At 40.4% G+C, this 19,152-nt stretch overlaps 1 protein-coding gene across 1 annotated transcript in view; it reads left to right on the forward strand.

The window, feature by feature from the left end:
* The first annotated feature begins 15,081 nt into the window (after positions 1-15,081).
* LOC102245360 (zinc finger protein 883) overlaps positions 15,082-19,152 on the forward strand; it is a 19,187-nt gene continuing 15,116 nt past the window's right edge. Inside the window, 3 exon segments of the mRNA XM_014534196.1 lie at positions 15,082-15,207; positions 15,551-15,660; positions 17,360-17,414. Coding sequence (XP_014389682.1) covers positions 15,623-15,660; positions 17,360-17,414 — 93 coding nt within the window. The 5' untranslated portion in view covers positions 15,082-15,207; positions 15,551-15,622.

Raw genomic sequence — 19,152 nt, forward strand, 5'->3', positions numbered from 1 at the left:
CATTTTTACCTAGATGGGAAAAACAATTTGAAGGAGGCCAGGAAGAAGTGACAAAATATTTTTCAAGTGCTAACACAAAAGAACCATCAACCCAGAATTCAATATACTTAAGGAATAAAGGAGAAATCAAGACATTCTCAGATAAAGAGGATTTGTTGGTAGTAGATCTACCCTAAAAGAATGACTATAGAAATTTCTCTAAACAGAAAGGAAATAATAACAGAGGAAGTCACAGGATATTAAGAATGAAGGAAGAAAAGTAAAATAAAAAATGAGGTGGGGTAAATACAATACTTATTCCTTCTTCTCTTGAGTTTTCTAAATTATGTATGATGGTGAAATAAAAATAGTAACATGAATGATGGTAGTTTTCAGTACATGTAGAGGAAATATTTAAGACAATTATAAATAGTGGAGGGTAAAGGGACATTAAAGGAAATAAGTCCTGAACACTTCACTTTAATAAATAAAATATTGACACTGATGGATAGTGACAACTTACATGCACATAATGTAATACTTAGAGAAACCACTAAAGAAGATATACAAAGAGATATATTAAAAACACTTTAGGTAAATCAAAATAAAATTCTAAAAATCTTCAAGTAACCCACAGGAAGGCAGGGAAAATAAAACAGAAAAACAAAAATCAGACCAAACAAAATAAAAAATAAAATGGATTACTTAAGCCTTAACATACCAATAATTATATTATATATAAAGAGTCTAAATATACCAATTAAAAGACAGAACTGGCAAGTAGTTTAAAACACATGACTCAACTATCTGCTATCTACAAGCAACTCATTTCAAGTGGAATAATACAGGTAGCGTGAAAGTTAAAGGGTGAAAAACATATACCATGTAAACAGTAATCAGATAAAGCAAGAGTTGCTGTTTTAATATCAAAGTAGATTTCAGAAATAGAATTTCGAGAGAGAGAGAAAGAGAGAGAGAGAGAGAGAGAGAGAGAGAGAGAGAGAGAGAGACATTATATAATGCTATAAGGGTCAATCCACCAAGAAGACATAGCAATCCTAAGTGTAATGCACAAATAAACAACAGAGCTGCAAAATGTGAACCCAAAACTAATAGAACTGAAAGGTTTAAAAAATAGACAAATATGCAATTATAGTTAGAGATAAAACATCTCTCAACAATTTGATAAACTAGACAGAAAATCAGCAAGGAACAACTCTACAACACCATCAACCAACAGGATTTAATAAAGATTTATTGAACATTCCATCCTATAACAACTGAATATACATTTATTTTTAGGTAGTCACAGAACATATATCTAAATCGGCCCATTTCCTGGGCCATAAACCAAACCTCAACAAATGAAAACACGTAGGATGTGCTCTTTTTTTTTTATGTTTGATTCATTCTTTTTTTTTTGATTAGTTAAATCTTTATTGTTCAGATTATTACATTTGTTCCTCTTTTTTCACACCATAACTCCCCTCCACCCAGTTCCCACCCCACCCTCCTCCCTCACTCCCCACCCACTGTCCTCATCCATAGGTGCACGATTTTTGTCCAGTCTCTTCCCGCATCCCCCTCACCTCTTTCCCCCACCAAGAATAGTCAGTCCACTCCCTTTCTATGCCCCTGATTCTATTATAATCACCAGTTCATACTGTTCATCAGATTATTCACTTGATTTTCAGATTCACTTGTTGATAGATGTGTATTTGTTGTTCATAATTTGTAACTTTACCTTTTTCTTCTTCTTCCTCTTCTTAAAGGATACCTTTCAGCATTTCATATAATACTGGTTTGGTGGTGATGAACTCCTTTAGCTTTTTCTTATCTGTGAAGCTCTTTATCTGACCTTCAATTCTGAATGATAGCTTTGCTGGATAAAGTAATCTTGGTTGTAGGTTCTTGCTATTCATCACTTTGAATATTTCTTGCCACTCCCTTCTGGCCTGCAAAGTTTCTGTTGAGAAATCAGCTGACAGTCGTATGGGTACTCCCTTATAGGTAACTGACTTTTTTTCTCTTGCTGCTTTTAAGATTCTCTCTTTGTCTTTTGCTCTTGGCATTTTAATTATGATGTGTCTTGGTGTGGTCCTCTTTGGATTCCTTTTGTTTGGGGTTCTCTGCACTTCCTGGACTTGGAAGTCTATTTCTTTCACCAGGTAGGGGAAGTTTTCTGTCATTATTTCTTCAAATAGGTTTTCAATATCTTGCCCTCTCTCTTCTTCTGGTACCCCTATAATTCTGATGTTGGTACGCTTGAAGTTGTCCCAGAGGCTCCTTACACTATCTTCGTATTTTTGGATTCTTTTTTCATTTTGCTTTTCCGGTTGGGTGTTTTTTGCTTCTTCGTATTTCAAATCTTTGACTTGATTCTTGCGATCCTCTGGTCTGCTGTTGGGAGTCTGTATAATATTCTTTATTTCAGTCAGTGTATGCTTAATTTCTAGTTGGTCCTTTATCACAACATCGAGGGTCTCACTAGATTTCTTAAGGATCTCAATACATTTATCGGCGGTTTCCATAAAATTCTTGAAAAATCTTAGAACCGTGGTTTTGAACTCTATATCCAGTCGTTTGCTGTCCTCCATTTCTGTCATTTGTGACCTGTTTCTTTGTCTTCGCATTTTGTCTGCTTCCCTGTGTTGGTAGAGTGGTTTTGTGTGCTAGGTGTCCTACAGGGCCCAGTGGCTCAGCCTCCCCAGTTACCTGAGGTGGACACTCTTGGTGCACCCCCTTGTGGGCTTTGTGCACAGTCTTGTTGTAGTTATGCCTTGATTGTTTTAGGTGTCACTGGGAGGAATTGACCTCCAGGCCAATTGGCAGTGAGAATCAGCTGTGTCTGCAGTGGGAGAACTTCTGTGCTGAAGACACCCTTCTGGGGCAAGACTTGCTTCAGTGGGGCTTTGGTGCTCACTGAGTCTGCCCCCTGAGTGTGTTCCTTATGAATCTGAGGAGTTGTAATCTGGGTGGTCCCACTCTGACCACTGGGTACACTGGCTCTTGGATCTAAGGAGGTGCTAATTAAGCCTCTTCCTGAGGTTACCCAGCAGGAGCTATGAAGAGATATGCAGATTCCCCTTCCTTTAGAAAGCTGCCCTCGAGTTCCGACTGATGCCAGACAGTCCCGTTTCTCCCGTATGAGTCTGGGTCCCCAGAGACTCGCCCGGAACTGGAGCTGAGAGCCTGAGACTCCCTCCTCATTGAAAAAGACAACTGCGCCCTCAGCCGCCAGCCCGCTCCTTATGCGCCTCTTTACCTTAGTATTTTACTTCCACACTGCACCTCCTCTGAGTCTCGGTATGCTTCTCTCTTTCCTTCTAGTTGTAGAATTTCCACTCAGCCAGCCTTCCTGTGGTTCTGGATGATGTTCATTCCGTCTTTTAATTGTATTTTTGAAGTGGTTGTTAGGTGTTTACCTATGCCGCCATCTTGGTTTCTCAGGATGTGCTCTTTGATGACACTGAAATAAAACTAGAAATTAATAACTAAAGATAACAGGGAAATCTCTGTACACTTGAAAATGAAATAACATATTCCAAATGATCCAAGGAGCAAAGAATTAATCTCAAAGGAAACTTAAAAATACATTGAACTGAATGAAAAAGAAAACAAAACACATCAGAATGTATGGGAATCATCCAGAGCAGTGCTGTGAGGAAAATCTACAACATTAAATTTCTGCGTTAAGAAAAAGGAAAATTTTCAAATTTAAGCTTGCATTTCAAGAAATTACAAAAACTAGAGCTAAATAAATACAGAGCAGTAGAAAAGAGAAATAATAAAAAGAGCAAGAAGCAATGATATTGATAACAACAACAACAACAAATCCAGAGATAATCAATTAAATAAAAGCTGGTTCTTTTAAAAGGTCAGTAAATCAATGGACAAAAACTAAAACCATTTCCCCTATAATAAGAACAAGACAGGGATGCCCACTTTCACCACTCTTTTTCAACATAGTACTGGAAGTCCGAGCCATAGCGATCAGACAAGAAGAAAAAATAAAAGGCATCCAAATTCGCAGATGACGTGATTAATGCACATAGAAAACCCTAAATACTCCATCAAAAAACTACTAGATTTAATAAATGAATTTGGCAATGTAGCAGGATACAAAATTAACACCCAGAAATCTATGGCATTTTAAAAAAAACCTTTATTGTTGACAGTATTATATATATCCACCTTTTCCCCTCATTGACCACTTCTAGCCGCTCTCCGCCCCCCCCCCCGCCAGGCTTTCACCACCCTATTGTCTGCATCCATGGGTTATACATATATACACAGAAGTTCTTTGGTTGACCTCTTCCGAACCAATGACCCACCTTGCCTTCCCTCTGAGATTCAACAGTCTGTTTCATGCTTCTATGTCTCAGGATCTATTTTGTTCTTCAGCTTATTTTCTTTATTAGATTCCACATATGAGTGAGATTATGTGATGCTTGTCTTTCTCTGACTGGCTTATTTTCACTCAGCAAAATACTCTCCAGGCCCTCCCTGCTGTCTCAAGGGTAAGAGATCCCTCTTTTTTTTACAACTGCATAGTATTGCATGGCATAAATGTAGCAGATTTTTATCCACTCATCTCCTGATGGGCACTTGGGCTGTTTCCATATCTTAGCTATTGTAAATTGCGCTGCTATGAACATAGGGGTGTATACAGTGGGGCCTTGACTTCCGAGTGTCCCGACTAACGAGTTTTTCGAGATTCGAGCCGTCTCTCTGCCGATTTTTTGCTTTGAGTTGCGAGCTAAAATTCGGGTTACGAGCCAGCTTCAGATACCCCACCGCTAGTTGGCGCAGCGAACATCACAGTGAACGCCACAACATCAGCCCAGCATCACGTGTCTCACTCGTTCACTTTTGATTTGATGTACGAGTAATTTGAGTTACGAGCTCCGTCACGGAACGAATTAAACTCGTAAGTCAAGGCCCCACTGTATATTCTTTCTGATTGGCGTTTCAGGCTTCTTAGGATATATTCCTAGAAATGGGATCACTGGGTCAAATGGGAGTTCCATTTTTAATTTTTTGAGAAAATTCCATACTGTTTTTCATAATGGCTGCACCAGTCTGCATTCCCACCAGCAGTGTACTAGGGTTCCCTTTTCTCCACATCCTCATCAGCACTTGTTATTTGTCCATTTGTTGATGGCAGCCATTCTGGTGATACTTCATTATTGTTTTAATTTTCATTTCTCTGATGATCAGTGACTTTGAGCATTTTTTCATATGTCTCTTGGCCATGTGTATGTCCACTTTGGAGAATTGTCTATTTAGGTCCTTTGTCCATTTTTTAATTGGATCATTTGTCTTCCTTTTGTTAAGTTGTATGAGTTCCTTATATATTTTGGATATTAACCCTTTGTCAGATGTATCATTGCCAAATATCTTCTCCCCATACAGTGGGCTTTCTTTTCATTTTGTTGATGGTTTCTGTTGCTGTGAAAAAGCTTTTTATTTTGATAAAGTCACATTTGTTTATTTTCTCCTTAGTTTCCCTTGCCCTAGAACAGTGATGGCGAACCTATGACACACGTGTCAGAGGTGACACACGAACTCATTTTTTTGGTTGATTTTTCTTTGTTAAATGGCATTTAAATATATAAAATAAATATCAAAAATACAAGTCTTTGTTTTACTATGGTTGCAAATATCAAAAAATTTCTATATGTGACACGGCACCAGAGTTAAGTTAGGGTTTTTCAAAATGCTGGCATGCCGAGCTCAAAAGGTTCGCCATCACTGCCCTAGAATATGTATCCGCAAACACATTGCTATGAGAGATGCCTGAGATTTTGCTGCCTATGGTTTCTTCTAGAATTTTTATGGTTTCATAACTAACATTTAAGTATTTTATCCATTTTTAGTTTAATCTTATGTATGGGGTAAGTTCGTGGTCTAGTTTCTTTTCTCTCTCTTTTTTTGCATATATCTGTCCAATTTTGCCAACACCATTTATTGAAGAGACTCTCTTGACTCTATTGTATGCGCTTGCCTCCTTTGTCAAATATTAATTAAGCATAATGGCTTAGGTTGATTTCTGGGGTCTCTGTTCTGTTCCATTGATCTATATGCCTGTTTTTGTGCCAGTACCAGGCTGTTTTGATTACAGTGGCTTTGTAGTATAACTTGATATCTGGTACTGTGATTCCTCAAACTTGTTCTTCTTTCCCAAGATTGCTATGGCTATTCAGGTTTTTTGTTTTGTTTGTTTTATTTTTGTTTTGGTTCCATGTAAATTTTTCTAGATCTGTGAAATATGCTGTTGGTGTTTAATAGGCATTGCATTGAATTGCTTTATGTAGTATGGACATTTTAATGATGTTAATTCTACCAATCCATGAACATGGTATATTCTTCCACTTGTCTATCTATGGCATTTTTGTATACCAATAATGAACTCGCAGAAAGAAAAACTACAAAAACTGGCTGTGTTGCCGTTGCAACAAAATAAATTAAGATACTTAGGAATAAACTTAACCAAAGAAGTAAAAGATGTCTACTCAGAAAACTACAGGACATTGAAAAAAGAGATCGAGGAAGATATAAACAACTGGAAGCAAGTATTGAAGTAAAATGAGTTGTAATCTTTCTGCTGTGGAGAGACTTGTCTTCAGTTTGTAAAAACTGCAACATATGTGAAGTGCAATAAAGTGAAGTGCAATAAAATGAGCTATAGTTGTAACCTTTACAGAGTCCACAGGAACTTGACATGTAATTTTGTCTAGAAACTTTAGTTGTAATGAGTGGGAGTGATAGGCTGTAGAATGCTAACTCTATCTTGGCCATCAAAAGAAGTCCTAATACTTTAAAAATCTTATAAAATATAAGCTTGAGTTTGTTTTATTTTTAAGGTAACCATGTCTGTGTGTTTTCAAGTGGCTTCAGCATTCTTTCCCCCCCCCCCTCCTTAGCAACAGGGAGTTTTAGAACAGTTGGTGTGGCAAATGAAGAATCCAATACATTATGGTCTTTTGTTACCAAAGAGAAACTTCCAAACTGTACCTTTGCTTCACATGCTCCCTGATTTAACAGAACTTAACTTTAGCATTTCTTAAAGATTTTTAAAAAGATTTTGATTTCTCAAAGTATTATACTATTGCATTTTTAAATCTCAAGTTGGCTTCTGCTATATATTTAAATTTGGCATAAAGTTATAAGGTTAAGTTTATCACTACTTAATTCAAAACACTATTTATATGGAAAAAAACTTAATAAAAATATTTTGAAGGAGTTTTCATAAGCTTAAAATCATGTCTATTTTCTAAATGTAGGGGAAATGATTTCTCTTATTTCAATGAAAAGGAATCTCCATAAGCAAAAAGATTGTTTTAAAATCAAATCAAAGAAGTATGCAAATTTTCATAAGTAATGTTCGATTTAAAAACATATTTTTTTATCTTACTGCAGTTTAAAGACAGACAAATTTATACAGTTGGTCAGTAATACAGCATAAGAAACTGTGTCGGTAGTTATTTGATGAGTAAGAGTGGTGGAGGTTGTGATCAGCTCATTTTTAGTAGATCATGGAAAGGAAGAGCTGGTTAACTGTTGCTAAGCAACAATGCCTCAGAGACCAGAACTTCTGGAAACCACAGAGAGGGTTAGGGGTATGAATTGTCCAAATTCACAAAGAGAAAGGGTGCAGTATATAAATGAATGGAGATCCAGGAAACTACCTTTTGAAAACTAAGCAAAAGCAATTCAAGTGAGTATTTGAGAAATAAACCAAAGGCCCAGTTCTCAAGTTCCTCCATGCTCACAACACACACTGAACTCTAAGGAGTTCTGCATGTCTAATGGCCAAAAGATTAACCCCAAAATAGCTCAATAAAATCAAAGCAAAAAATAACAATAAAGTGAATTTTTATTTACACACTTAAGGCACTTTTATAAACAATGCTGCCTCTCCTGGGTGGCAAAATGAAATCAACACTACAATTTTACTCATAGTTTGTTGAATTTCAAATCTGAAAGACAGAGAATTCAGCATAATCAAATGAAAAGGTTAGCATTTTTATAGATTTGAGAATTGGATTTCCTCTGAAATGTAATTGCTAACACTATAGAGAGAAAATGTTTAAAGAAAATATGGATGAGGTATTGTATAATTTGCATATGAAATCTATATAATTTTGTTGACCAGTCTCTCCCCAATACATTCAATAAAAAAGAAAAATAATGAACATTTCTGTTTTGCTTCAGTGGTGAAGAGATTAAAATTTTTATCTCTCTTCAGAAAATCTACTTATGTAAATACTAGAGGCCCAGTGCACTGGCGGGAGGGGTCCCTCAGCCCAGCCTGTGCCCTCTCACAGTCTGGGACCCTTAGGGGGATGTCTATCTAAGCCAGTAGGCGGGCATCCCCTGAGGGGTCCTTAGTACTGCTGCAGAGGCGGGAAAGGCTCCTGCCACTGCCCCTGTGCTCGCCAGCCATGAGCCCAGCTTCTGGCTGAGTGTCACTCCCCCTATGGGAGTGCACTGACCACAGGGGGAAGCTCCTCAGTTGAGCGTCTGCCCCCTGGTAGTCAGTGTGCATCATAGCGACTGGTTGTTCTGCTGTTCAGTTGATTTGCATATTTAGGTTTTATTATATAGGACTAGAGGCCCGGTGCACGAAATTTGTGCATGGGGGTGTGTGTCCCTCATCCCAGCCTGCACCCTCTCCAATCTGGGACCCCTCGAGGGATGTCCGACTGCCCGTTTAGATAGACATCCCCCTCACAATCCAGGACTGCTGGTTCCCAAACGCTCGCCTGCCTGCCTGCCTGATGGCCCCTAACTGCTTCTGCCTGCCAGCCTGATCACCCCTAACCACTCCCCTGCCAGCCTGATTGACGCCTAATTGCTCCCCTGCCGGCCTGATTGCCCCTAACTGCCCTCCCCTGCCGGCCTGGTCACCCCTAACTGCCCTCCCCTGATGGCATGGTTGCCCCTAACTGTCCTCCCTTGCTGGCCTGGTCACCCATAACTGCCCTTTCTTGCCAGCCTGGTCGCCCCTAACTGCCCTCCCCTGATGGCCCAATTGCCCCTAACTACCCTCCCCTGCCTTCCTGGTCACCCCTAACTGCCCTCCCCTACAGGTCTGGCCGCCCCCAACTGCCCTTCCCTGCAGGCCTGGTCCCCACCAACTGCCCTCCCCTGCAGGCCATCTTGTGGTGGCCATCTTGTGTCCACATGGGGGCGGCCATCTTGTGTGTTGGAGTGACGGTCAATTTGCATATTACTATTTTATTAGATAGAATAGGTTGATTTCAAGCAGAACCATCAAGTAGTCCTTGGCCCATGGTCTTCCAAACCTGGAGGAAATATTGAACTGGAAAACCAGGAGAATAATTGGTATGGGAAATTCCATTATCTCTAATCCTATGGTTACCAAATAATTTTCTTTTCTTTTTTTGTGACTTTATTTAAACATTTCCAGCATTAGTTAGGTGAAGTTTAGAGATAATGTCGCATTATATTTTAAGTGTTCAACATGATGATTTGATGATTTGATATTCATATATATTGTGAAAGGGTTCCCACAATCACATCTATCACTTCACAAAGTTACCTTTTTCAGGGGGGATGCAGGGTGTGTGATGTGAGAATGCTTAAGGTCTACTGTCTTAGCAAATTTCAATTATCCAATACAGTTTTATCAACTATAGTCACCATACTATAGGTAAGATTCTTAGAATTTATTCATCTTATAACTGAAAGTTTGCAGCCTTCTACCAATCACTCTCCATTTACCCCACCCCACCAGCTCTTGGTAACCACCATTTTACTCTATGCTTCTATGAATTCAACATTTTTTAAAGAGATTTCATATATAAGTTATACCATGAACTATTGTTCTTTCTCTACCTGGCTTTTTCACTTAGCATAATGCCCTCCAGGTTCATCCATGTTGTCAAAAATGGCAGATTTTCTCCTCTTGTAAGACGGAATAACCTAGAAAGTAAACTGTTTTCCTCAGGTCTATGAGCTGCTCTAGCAAATTAATTGAACCCTAAGAGGGGTTTGTAAGAACCTCCAATTTATAGCCCTGAAGTCAGAAGCACAAGTAACAACTTGGGACTGTGATTGGCACCTGAGGTGGGTGAGGGGAAATCTTGTGGGACTGGGCTTGTGGAGTCTGATACTATCTGTAGTGGAGAGTGTCAGAATTGAGTTCAATGGTGGGACTCCGAGCTTGTGTCACAGAATTGGGTAGTGTGTGGAAAATCTACACATCTGTTTTCTGAAGTGAGTGGTAGTGAAGGGAAATATTGAGAGTAGAGGTGACAAGCAAAGAAGTGAGTTTTACCTCTAAAGCCTATATACATGGCGGCTTTTAAATGTCCCGAGTTTGTAAGAGTATCACCTCTGCGTTTTTTTAGGGGCCTTAGCCGTTCTATAGCATTCCTCAATAAGTAGTCTCTTTCCCCAGATCTGTAGACCTTCAAGAACATTACAAGCCAAGCCCCCTGCTTCCTGCAGATTGCCCTCACCTGAGGTATGAGCAGTGTTGCTTTGGCCGTCTGTGCTCTGAATTCACAAGCAGTCCCTAACAAGTTAGATGGTTTCAAATTCAGTCTGCTATGCTCTTTCTGAGGTAAGTTTGTGTGTCTGGAAGGTATATTTCAATACTTAATCTACTTTTAGCGTGTTCTCTACTATTTACTATCAACACTTTCTAAATATACAGATGTTTCCAGGATACTCTCATAGAAAATTAATTACACATTCGAAAATTAAGTAGCTGACATGTAGATAGGTTCACATGCAGATTTAGATGAAGCTACAGACTCATTACCATAAATTATAACAGAGTTTCTTTACTCTCATGTAATTTGTTCATTCTTCCAACATGCGATGCATTTATTGTGTGCCTATGGTATTGGAGATAAAGTATTGACAAAGTGATAAAGCCAATCCCAATCCCTGCTCTCATGAAGTTTACAGTGAGGAAGGAAAAACAATATACAAACAAGGATGAAACTTGGCATGCCAAATGGTCATGGGAGCTGTAAAGAGAAATGGGGCAGAAAGGTAGTGGGGGAGGTGACATGTGAGGCAGTCATCACAGTTCCTGCTTAGTGATCATTAAAAGGGATCTGGGAGACCTCATGGTCAGGGAGACATTTGAGCAGAGACCTGGAAAGAAGGAGGGAGATCACCATGTGTGTGTCATGGGCAGGGATTCAAGGTGAAGAAACAGAAAATGTTAAGTCCTGGGGCAGGAGCATCTTGGCACATTTGAGAAGCACATGAAGCCGTGTGAGGTGGAGCGGAGAGAGCGAGGGGCCCGCATTGTAGTTAGATCAGACAGGTGACCGAGGGTCAGATCATGTAAGAGTCCCAGGGGATGCACACATTGTGGCTTAAACTCTGATGAGTAGAATGCTATTGCAGCTTCGAGCTGCAGAGTGACTCCTCTGGGTCATCTGGTACCGGGTGGAGAGCAAAGTGCAGGGGTGAGGGCAAGAGCAGGGCATGGTTAGCAGAAGCTACAGTCATCCTGTCAAATGGTGATGGTGACTCTGAGCAGACAGAGTAAGGGGAGGCACTCAAGGGGTCAGATGAGGGCACTGTCTGAAGCTGGATATAGAGGCTTTGCTGGTGGGGAAGAGAGGGGGTGGAGAGAGGGGAGAAGTCAAGAAAGACCACAGAGCTGGGGCCTGAACACCAGTCAGGATGGCGCTGCTGTCCTGGAGCAGAGGGAGACCAAGTGAGAGCAGGTTCAGGGGAAGTCTGCTTGGTTTGGGCACATTAGGCACCCATGTGGAGATGTCATGCTGGCAGCTGGGTGGGAATTGGGACTGTGTGCAAAGGTTTGGGGTGGATAAGTAAATGCGGAATCGTGACAGTATAGATGCCATTAAGGCCATGAGATGGATGAGGTCAGCAAGCAGACGAGGAGGGAAAGTGTTCCAAGAAAATGAAAGATCTTATTCCCTGAAAGTGAAACAGCACCAACACCTGTCAGAAACAGATGCTTGAGTGATTAAGATTGACAGCTGGCAGACAGACAAAGAGGGCAGATTGGCCCCGCCTGCATACAGCTAAGGCCTGCGGAGACACACCTAACCAGAGGGCCTGACCATTAGACCTAACCATTAGATTGCTTGGAGAGTCAAACAGGGTGCTAAAAGCGAAAAGACAGCACCTGACAGTGGTCAACACTTAAGTACCTAACAGGAAGTCCAGAATTGGCAGACAGAACAGAAGAGTATGGTCCTAAACCTGCTCCTATGGGGCATTTATACTCGGCTGAAGCGAATGACACTTCAATTTTTTATTTTTATTTAAATATTTGTAATTATTTTCCTTTTTTGGCACCTTTTTCCTGCATTTTAGGTTTTCTCTTTTCTTTCTTCCCCCTTTAAAAAATTGATCTTCTTTATCTGCTTTTTTGATGTGTTATTATTCTAGTCTCTGTTGGTTTATTCATATTTCTAATTTCCTCTTCCCGCTCCTACTCCATTTCCCCTTCTCTTATCATTTTCTTCACCTCTCAATTTATTTTTTATTTTTTCTCTTTTCTTCTTCTAATTTTTTGTAACTTTTTCACTTCCTAAATTTAGGCCTATCTGCTCTCTCCTCTATTCTCCTTTTCTCCTCATATTCTTTCTCTCTTTCTTTCTCTTTCTTTTCTCGCTATCATTCTTGCTCTCTTTTCTCTTTTCTCTGGTGGTCACTTTTGTTGGGGTGATAGGTGTCTTGTGGATATTCGTGTTCTGTTCCTTCTGTGTCATGTCTTGTCATGTAGGTTTTTGATGGTTGTTCAGTCAGCACCTCCACAATGGTTGGCGTGATGTGGTAGGAAGTGAGCTACGTAATCAGACACCCTGAGAGGAGACTCCATCCACGATTAGGACAATAACATCCAAGACCCAAATAAATCAGAGAGAGAGAGAGAGCGAGCGAGTGTGTGTGTGAGAGAGAGAGAGAGAAAGAGAAGAGGAAGAAGAGAGAGAGAGAGAGAGAGAGAGAAGAAAGGTATGCTATGTATTTTATTTATTTATTTTTGGTCTACCATCAACAGTTTGAAAACAGGCATGCCATAATAAAGGCATGAGATAGCCCTTGCCTGTCTGTGATGCCCAAAGGGGTCATTGAAAATATAATCAGGACTCTTACAATAGTGCACTCTAGCTAGTGAGATGGGGTATATGAAAACTCTTTTTGCATTCTTCTGAACGACTCTGTAAACCTAAAACTGCTCTAAAAAAGTCTGATAGGAGAAAATTATGTTATTGTATCCATGTCTCTAATTTGATGTGTGCACACATTAAGTTTCAAGGAAGGTCTACTTCACGGAAATGCAAAATTGATGCAATAATCATTTTCTTATTGGGGGTTGTATGATTTTCATGTATTATTTATGTAATTTGAACAGCTAGATTATTGCCTCCTCCCCCACCTGAATCCTGCTGGTCACAGATGTTACCTTTTAAGAGGTTAATGCTGGCTCTATTTTCCAGGTTTGTTCTATTTCACAGCTGTGAAAGGGATTCTTTGTTTTTTTTAAATATTTTATTGATTTTTCACAGAGGGGAAGGAGAGGAACAGAGAGTTAGAAACATCGATGAGAGAGAAACATCAATCAGCTGCCTCCTGCACACCTCCCACTGGGGATGCGCCCGCAACCAAGGCACACGCTCCTGACCGGAATCAAACCCGGGACCCTTCAGTCCCCAGGCCGATGCTCTATCCAATGAGCCAAACCAGTTAGGGCTGTGAAAGGGATTCTTGTGTTTACTTTTACTTCCTTGGCAGCTTGATTTTAAAAGGTACACTTCTAGATTAGTAGTGTACCTAATCTCTTTCCATCTCACCCCACCCCATGTCTTTTACTGTTTATTAAAAAGAAATTTAAACACTCCGAGTAGCAGAAATAGTAAAATGAATATCATTTACACATACTGCACAGATTTAATGATTCTTAATCTTTTAACATATTTGCATCCTCTGTTTTGCTTAATTTTTAAAAAGTAAATTATAAATATATGATTTTTAAATTGTAACTATATCAGTATGTATCTTTAAAGTACAGCATTTTCCTGCATAGTCCAAATACAAGGATAGGCAAAAATAAGTTCACAGCATGGTAGCAATCATCTTGGGTAACAATTGCTGTTTAATATTTTAACCCTGCTTCAAGGGTAGGCAAAAATAAGTTCACAGTAGTGAGTACATGAAAGTTTATGAAGCATGGTAGCAATCATCTCAGGTAACAATTGCTGTTTAATATTTTAACCCTGCTGTTCTTCTGTAATTATTTGCTTGCTAAATACTGGCTTCTGTTATTTTGATTTTCTGAACTTATATAAATCATCCTATTCGATTGAATACCCCATTGATTGTGGTTTTACTGGTCTTTCAAAACACATTCTTCTGCACCTGGGGACCAGGACAGCACACTTGCTTTAAATTGCTTCAGTGGCTTTAGAAAATGTTTCTGTTGACTCAGTGGTCCCAAGACCTGAAACTATAATCTTTGTAGCTAACTAACTTGCTCAATCTAAGCTTCTGTAACAAACTGCTTTTGCAAACCAGGTTCCTCATTCCAAACCTCGAGATGTAATCAATACCTTTGTTATATTAGCCTCTATAAGTCTGATGTTTCCGCAAAGGGGGCACTGGGAGATTTGGAGCTGCTTCTTCCTTGCAGTCGCCGGCTTTATTGATTAAATGACTCATCGATTTGATCTTGCGTCCTGTGTGTTACTCGAGGGGTACATTACAACAGCTATTCTTGTATTATTACTTATTGTATTACTTATTATTAATAACTTTTGTCCACCCTTGTCTTATCACACTAACCAAGGTAATGGTAATTTTCCTTTATATTTCTAATATCAGGTTCATATTCGTGTTTTCTCCATTGTTGTCTCTTGCAGCTCTTCTTTCCAACCCGGATCCCATCAAGTACCACGCTTTGCAACGTGTTGTTAGGCCCTAAAGTCTAACCCCAAATCTCAGTGGATTCAGAAGTCTCCAGGGGTCAGGTCCAATGGGCTACTGAAGCGGAAATGCTTCAAAAATTACTTCCTTCTGTCTCAAGGGTTCATGGGAAATGTAGTCTTGAATGTGTGGGCCTACCGAACAGGCCTCTGGGAAAGGGTCATCAGCAGTCACTCTGCGCATGTGCCCACCGGTCCCGCCTCCTCCCGGTTGCCTTCCGGGGTCTGTGCGGAGGCAGAGCCTGCGCACCTGAGTGAGAACCCGAGCCCCCGCGGTCAGGTAAGCTCAAGTGTGGGGCGCGGGAGCCGGCAGTCCCGGTTCCGCCACGGGCCCTCCCTGCCCCAAGCCCTGTGCGTGCGCGTCCTCCTCGCCGGCTCCCGCAGCGCAGGTGGGACCGAGTCCTCCTGGGAGGAGACGCCCTGTGCGGCGAGCGGGGGACTGCCGGGGCGCCAGGGGAGTGCACCCTCTGGACGCTCACAGTGCACAAGGGGCTACTCACAGTTTATGCAGATATTCTGAGAACGAAATAAGGTGTCATCTGCAAAATACGTTGCCAAATGCCGTGTGATCACTGTGTAAATGGCTACCAAGACACTTTGTTCCCTTGTTTTGTTTCATTTAGCGCTGACAACAAGCCTACTTGTCGGTATGGACGTGCCATTTTAAGAAGCGAGAGGACTTTGCTGGGGGCGGAATGATATCCCCCAGAGCAGGAGCTGGCCGTGCAGAGCGGTAGGATGCAAATGCAGATTTTACCCCCTGTCTCTTGCTCTCCTAAGAACCCTCCCCGCCCCAAACCCGAAGTTGCAACCTTTGCAGCACGTAGAAGAGTAGCCTGTCCCCAGATTCCCAGAGACGTGATTGTAAAGTGAACGGGGACAGGACCTCACCATTTGGTAAATATACTTGGGATTCGTGGGTTTTCTCCAGAACCCCGGGTCAGAATGCGGCTCTTGCAGCTTCCTGCACTGTCCAGGCCTCCTCCGTCCTCAAAGGCCCAGTCTAGCCATCACATGCAGTGCTGGCCAATAGAAAGATAATGCAAATACAATATAAAAATATAACTTAAAAAATTTCAGTAGTCACAGTGAAAAGAAAGGAGGTGAATGAATTCAATACCGATTTAATTCAATACAGTCAAAATTTGTCCTGCGGAGCAGCCACATTTCAGGTGCAGTGGCTGCATGCAGCTGCTGGCTCCAGTCCTGGGTAGTGAATTCTTAGTGAATTCCAAAAGGGTCAGGCTTAGAATGTCGGAGGGAGGTTTCAGATAAAGTGCATTTGTTTCTCAGGCTCAGGTCCCAGTTCCTCTGGAGCAAAGTGACTCTTTCACGTCAGGAAGGAGGGAGCCCCAGAAACAGCTGCCACTTGGAAGAACAGCGATTCTGACAGACCCTTCACCAGAGCTTCAGAGCAGAGGCAGAAGTTTCTAGAAAGGAGCAGGTGCTGATTTGCTCCTCTAGAAGCAGGAGTGGAGACTCTGGCCCAGCTGGTTCTGCGAACACCCTGAGGCCAGGCACCTGGGCTCCCAGAGCCTTCTCAGTGTAATTACTTAATCACACCCCTGCCAGTGAGCCTTTGCAAGCAGCTGGTGAGCCTTTGAGTGTCTGGTGAGCCTTTGCGAGCGGCGGGTGAGCCCAAGTGGAGTCTGTTTACTCACAAAAAGTGCTATAAACATCTCAAAAGATCTTTGTAGAAACTGTATCTTAATTTAGAGCAAAATGTTTAGGAATGTATTTCTTACATAAAATATCCCACCATATTTTAGAGTTTTCTGGGGAAACTAAAGCTGTAAAGACAGCAAGAACTTGATTAATAATCCAGCCAGAGTAATTTTTTGACATTAGTTTTAATGAAAGTAGGGGGTTTCACCTCTGGGGTACCTGAATTTATTTAAGGAATCCTCTGTTTTATTTAGTTTTTAAAATTTTTTGTTTTAATTAGGAGGGAGCATAAATTGTTAATTCATTGACAAAATGCAGTTTACTTAGTGAAAATGCAAGATTAAGCCCACGTGATCATCTCAGAGATGCAGATATTCAGGTGGTGCTACCTCTGTGTGGTTTTTGTTGTTCCTTCTCAAGACTGTCAAAGGGGCCCAGCTGGTGCAGCTCAGTGGTTGGTTGAGCATCCACCTATGAACTAGGAGGCCACGGTTCGATTCCTGGTCGGGGCATATGCCCGGGTTGTGGGCTCAATCTCCAGTGGGGAAACGAAGGAGGCAGCGATTCTCATCATTGATGTTTCTGTCTCTCTCTCTTCCTTCCTCTCTGAAATCAATAATAAAAAAAGAATGTCAAAGGGACATTCTGCCATAGGGAAGCCTTTTCTCCACCTGGTTTTAGGAGATTTTTTAGGCAGATGAATATAGGAATTGTAAGGCAGACCAGGTTTCTCATGACCCCATTTCTCTTCCCTTCTCCCCAGCTAGACCTTCACAGTTTTTTACCTTCTTGCAAGAGCAGCAGAAAATGAACAAAGCTCAGGTGAGTTCAGTTTTTAATAACCTATTTATTTTTACAGTGGATTTTATAAGGGTTTGTGTCTCTGTATTAACATGGAAAAATAGAAATCGAAATGGGTCAGATGCATTCAGAGAAGATATAGAAATACAGATGAATAGCAGAACAAAGTTGGCATGTAGAAATTTATTTCTGAGGGTTCTGATATTGATGTCAGAATGTCAGACAATACTTCCTTAAAGGCTGACATTGGTGAGGAGATAAAGCAAACTGATTCCCCATAAAGACAATTGAAGATAAAAAATATCTTTGTTGTTTCAAGTAGGCAATTTAGTTAACAGCTTTCCAGTAACATAACCCTGAAATAATATAGAATATTGTCTCTAATTGTTCTTTAATAAAAGTAGAAGACTTAATGATATATGTAAACTCAGTCACTACTAATTTTCAGAAACTCAAACACAGGGGTTGAACTAAGACATTTTTCTGATGAATCAACAGAATATCCTCAAAATTACTCTGCATAAATACGAATTACTCTGCATAAATATGAATTGCATGTAATTGGCCTTCCAGATCCCCAGGAATATATAGGAGCTTTACAGAATCTTTATTGACCTTTCATTCCCCAGCATTTCCTTTTAAGCTTCTCGATTGGTCATTGGTTGCCCCTGCTGTTATTACCGCCTCAGGTAGCCACTAAGTTAAACAAATGCCTTTCAGTGTTTTGTTTTTGCCTTTCAGTGTTTTGACAGATGCGTCTGAAGATAGTCTATTCCCACTATGTAAGCTCCAAGTTAGCTCAGATAAAGACATCCTTGTAAGCCGGGTCTTTCAGGGAACCTCCAAATAGACCAAGTGATGACAGTTTTCTGGGAATGAGGTTTTGATTTGATGGAACTCCAACCCTCTTGTAGTTGCCAGGCTGCTGGTTGCAGAATTTTGGTTCTCAAACTACTGCTGAGTTGGAGAGAGAGGGTTAAATTAAAAGGACACAATATTGTTCTTACTGTGAGTCAGCCGTTTTTTCTTGTATATTTCCACAGATTGCCTTTGCTAACTTCTATAATTTTTGCCAGTTTTTTCATTGCTTTAGTGGAGGAGATAATTATCTGGGATGCCTGTTTCAACATTTTTACCTAAACCACTTGTTAGCTTAATTAAAAAAAAAATCCAGCCGATGTTTATTAAGCCAGATATTAAAGATTAGCTAAAATGAAAAAATTCCATTTTTCTCACTAATATTTTAGTTTTGGAAAATATAGTTAAATTTTTTTTATTTGTTTAGATTACAATAAATCTAATGAGAAGTGTTCCTGTTCTTGTTTTCATTTGTTTTAGTCCCCAGCTACTAGTTCTGAGCTTCACACAGAGCAGGTATTCACTCAGTAATGAAGACATGAATGAACATGTAATTGGATTGTGTCTTCCCTCTTATCTCTTAATCTCCTTCCCATTCTTTCTATTTTTTAACTGTGACAAGATCGACTCTCAACAAATTTCTCTGTGTACAATTCAGTGTTAAGTAGAGGCACAGTGTTGTACAGCAGATCTCTAGAACGTAATGTTTTTCACAAGTGAAACATGCTTCTTGAACAGCAACTCTCTGCTTCTCACCACCGCCCCTTTGAAGACTTGTGGAAACTTTCCCTTTTTTTGTTTTCCAAAACTCTGCTCTCTCATGCATCTGTTATTACTTTTCAAAAAGTTCTCTGGCTTTGTGGCCTATATTTTTTCTGTCAGTGTCTTTATTTATTACTAG

The sequence above is a fragment of the Myotis brandtii genome, unplaced genomic scaffold, assembly GCF_000412655.1.
Source record: "Myotis brandtii unplaced genomic scaffold, ASM41265v1 scaffold1260, whole genome shotgun sequence".
Lineage (NCBI taxonomy): Eukaryota > Metazoa > Chordata > Mammalia > Chiroptera > Vespertilionidae > Myotis > Myotis brandtii.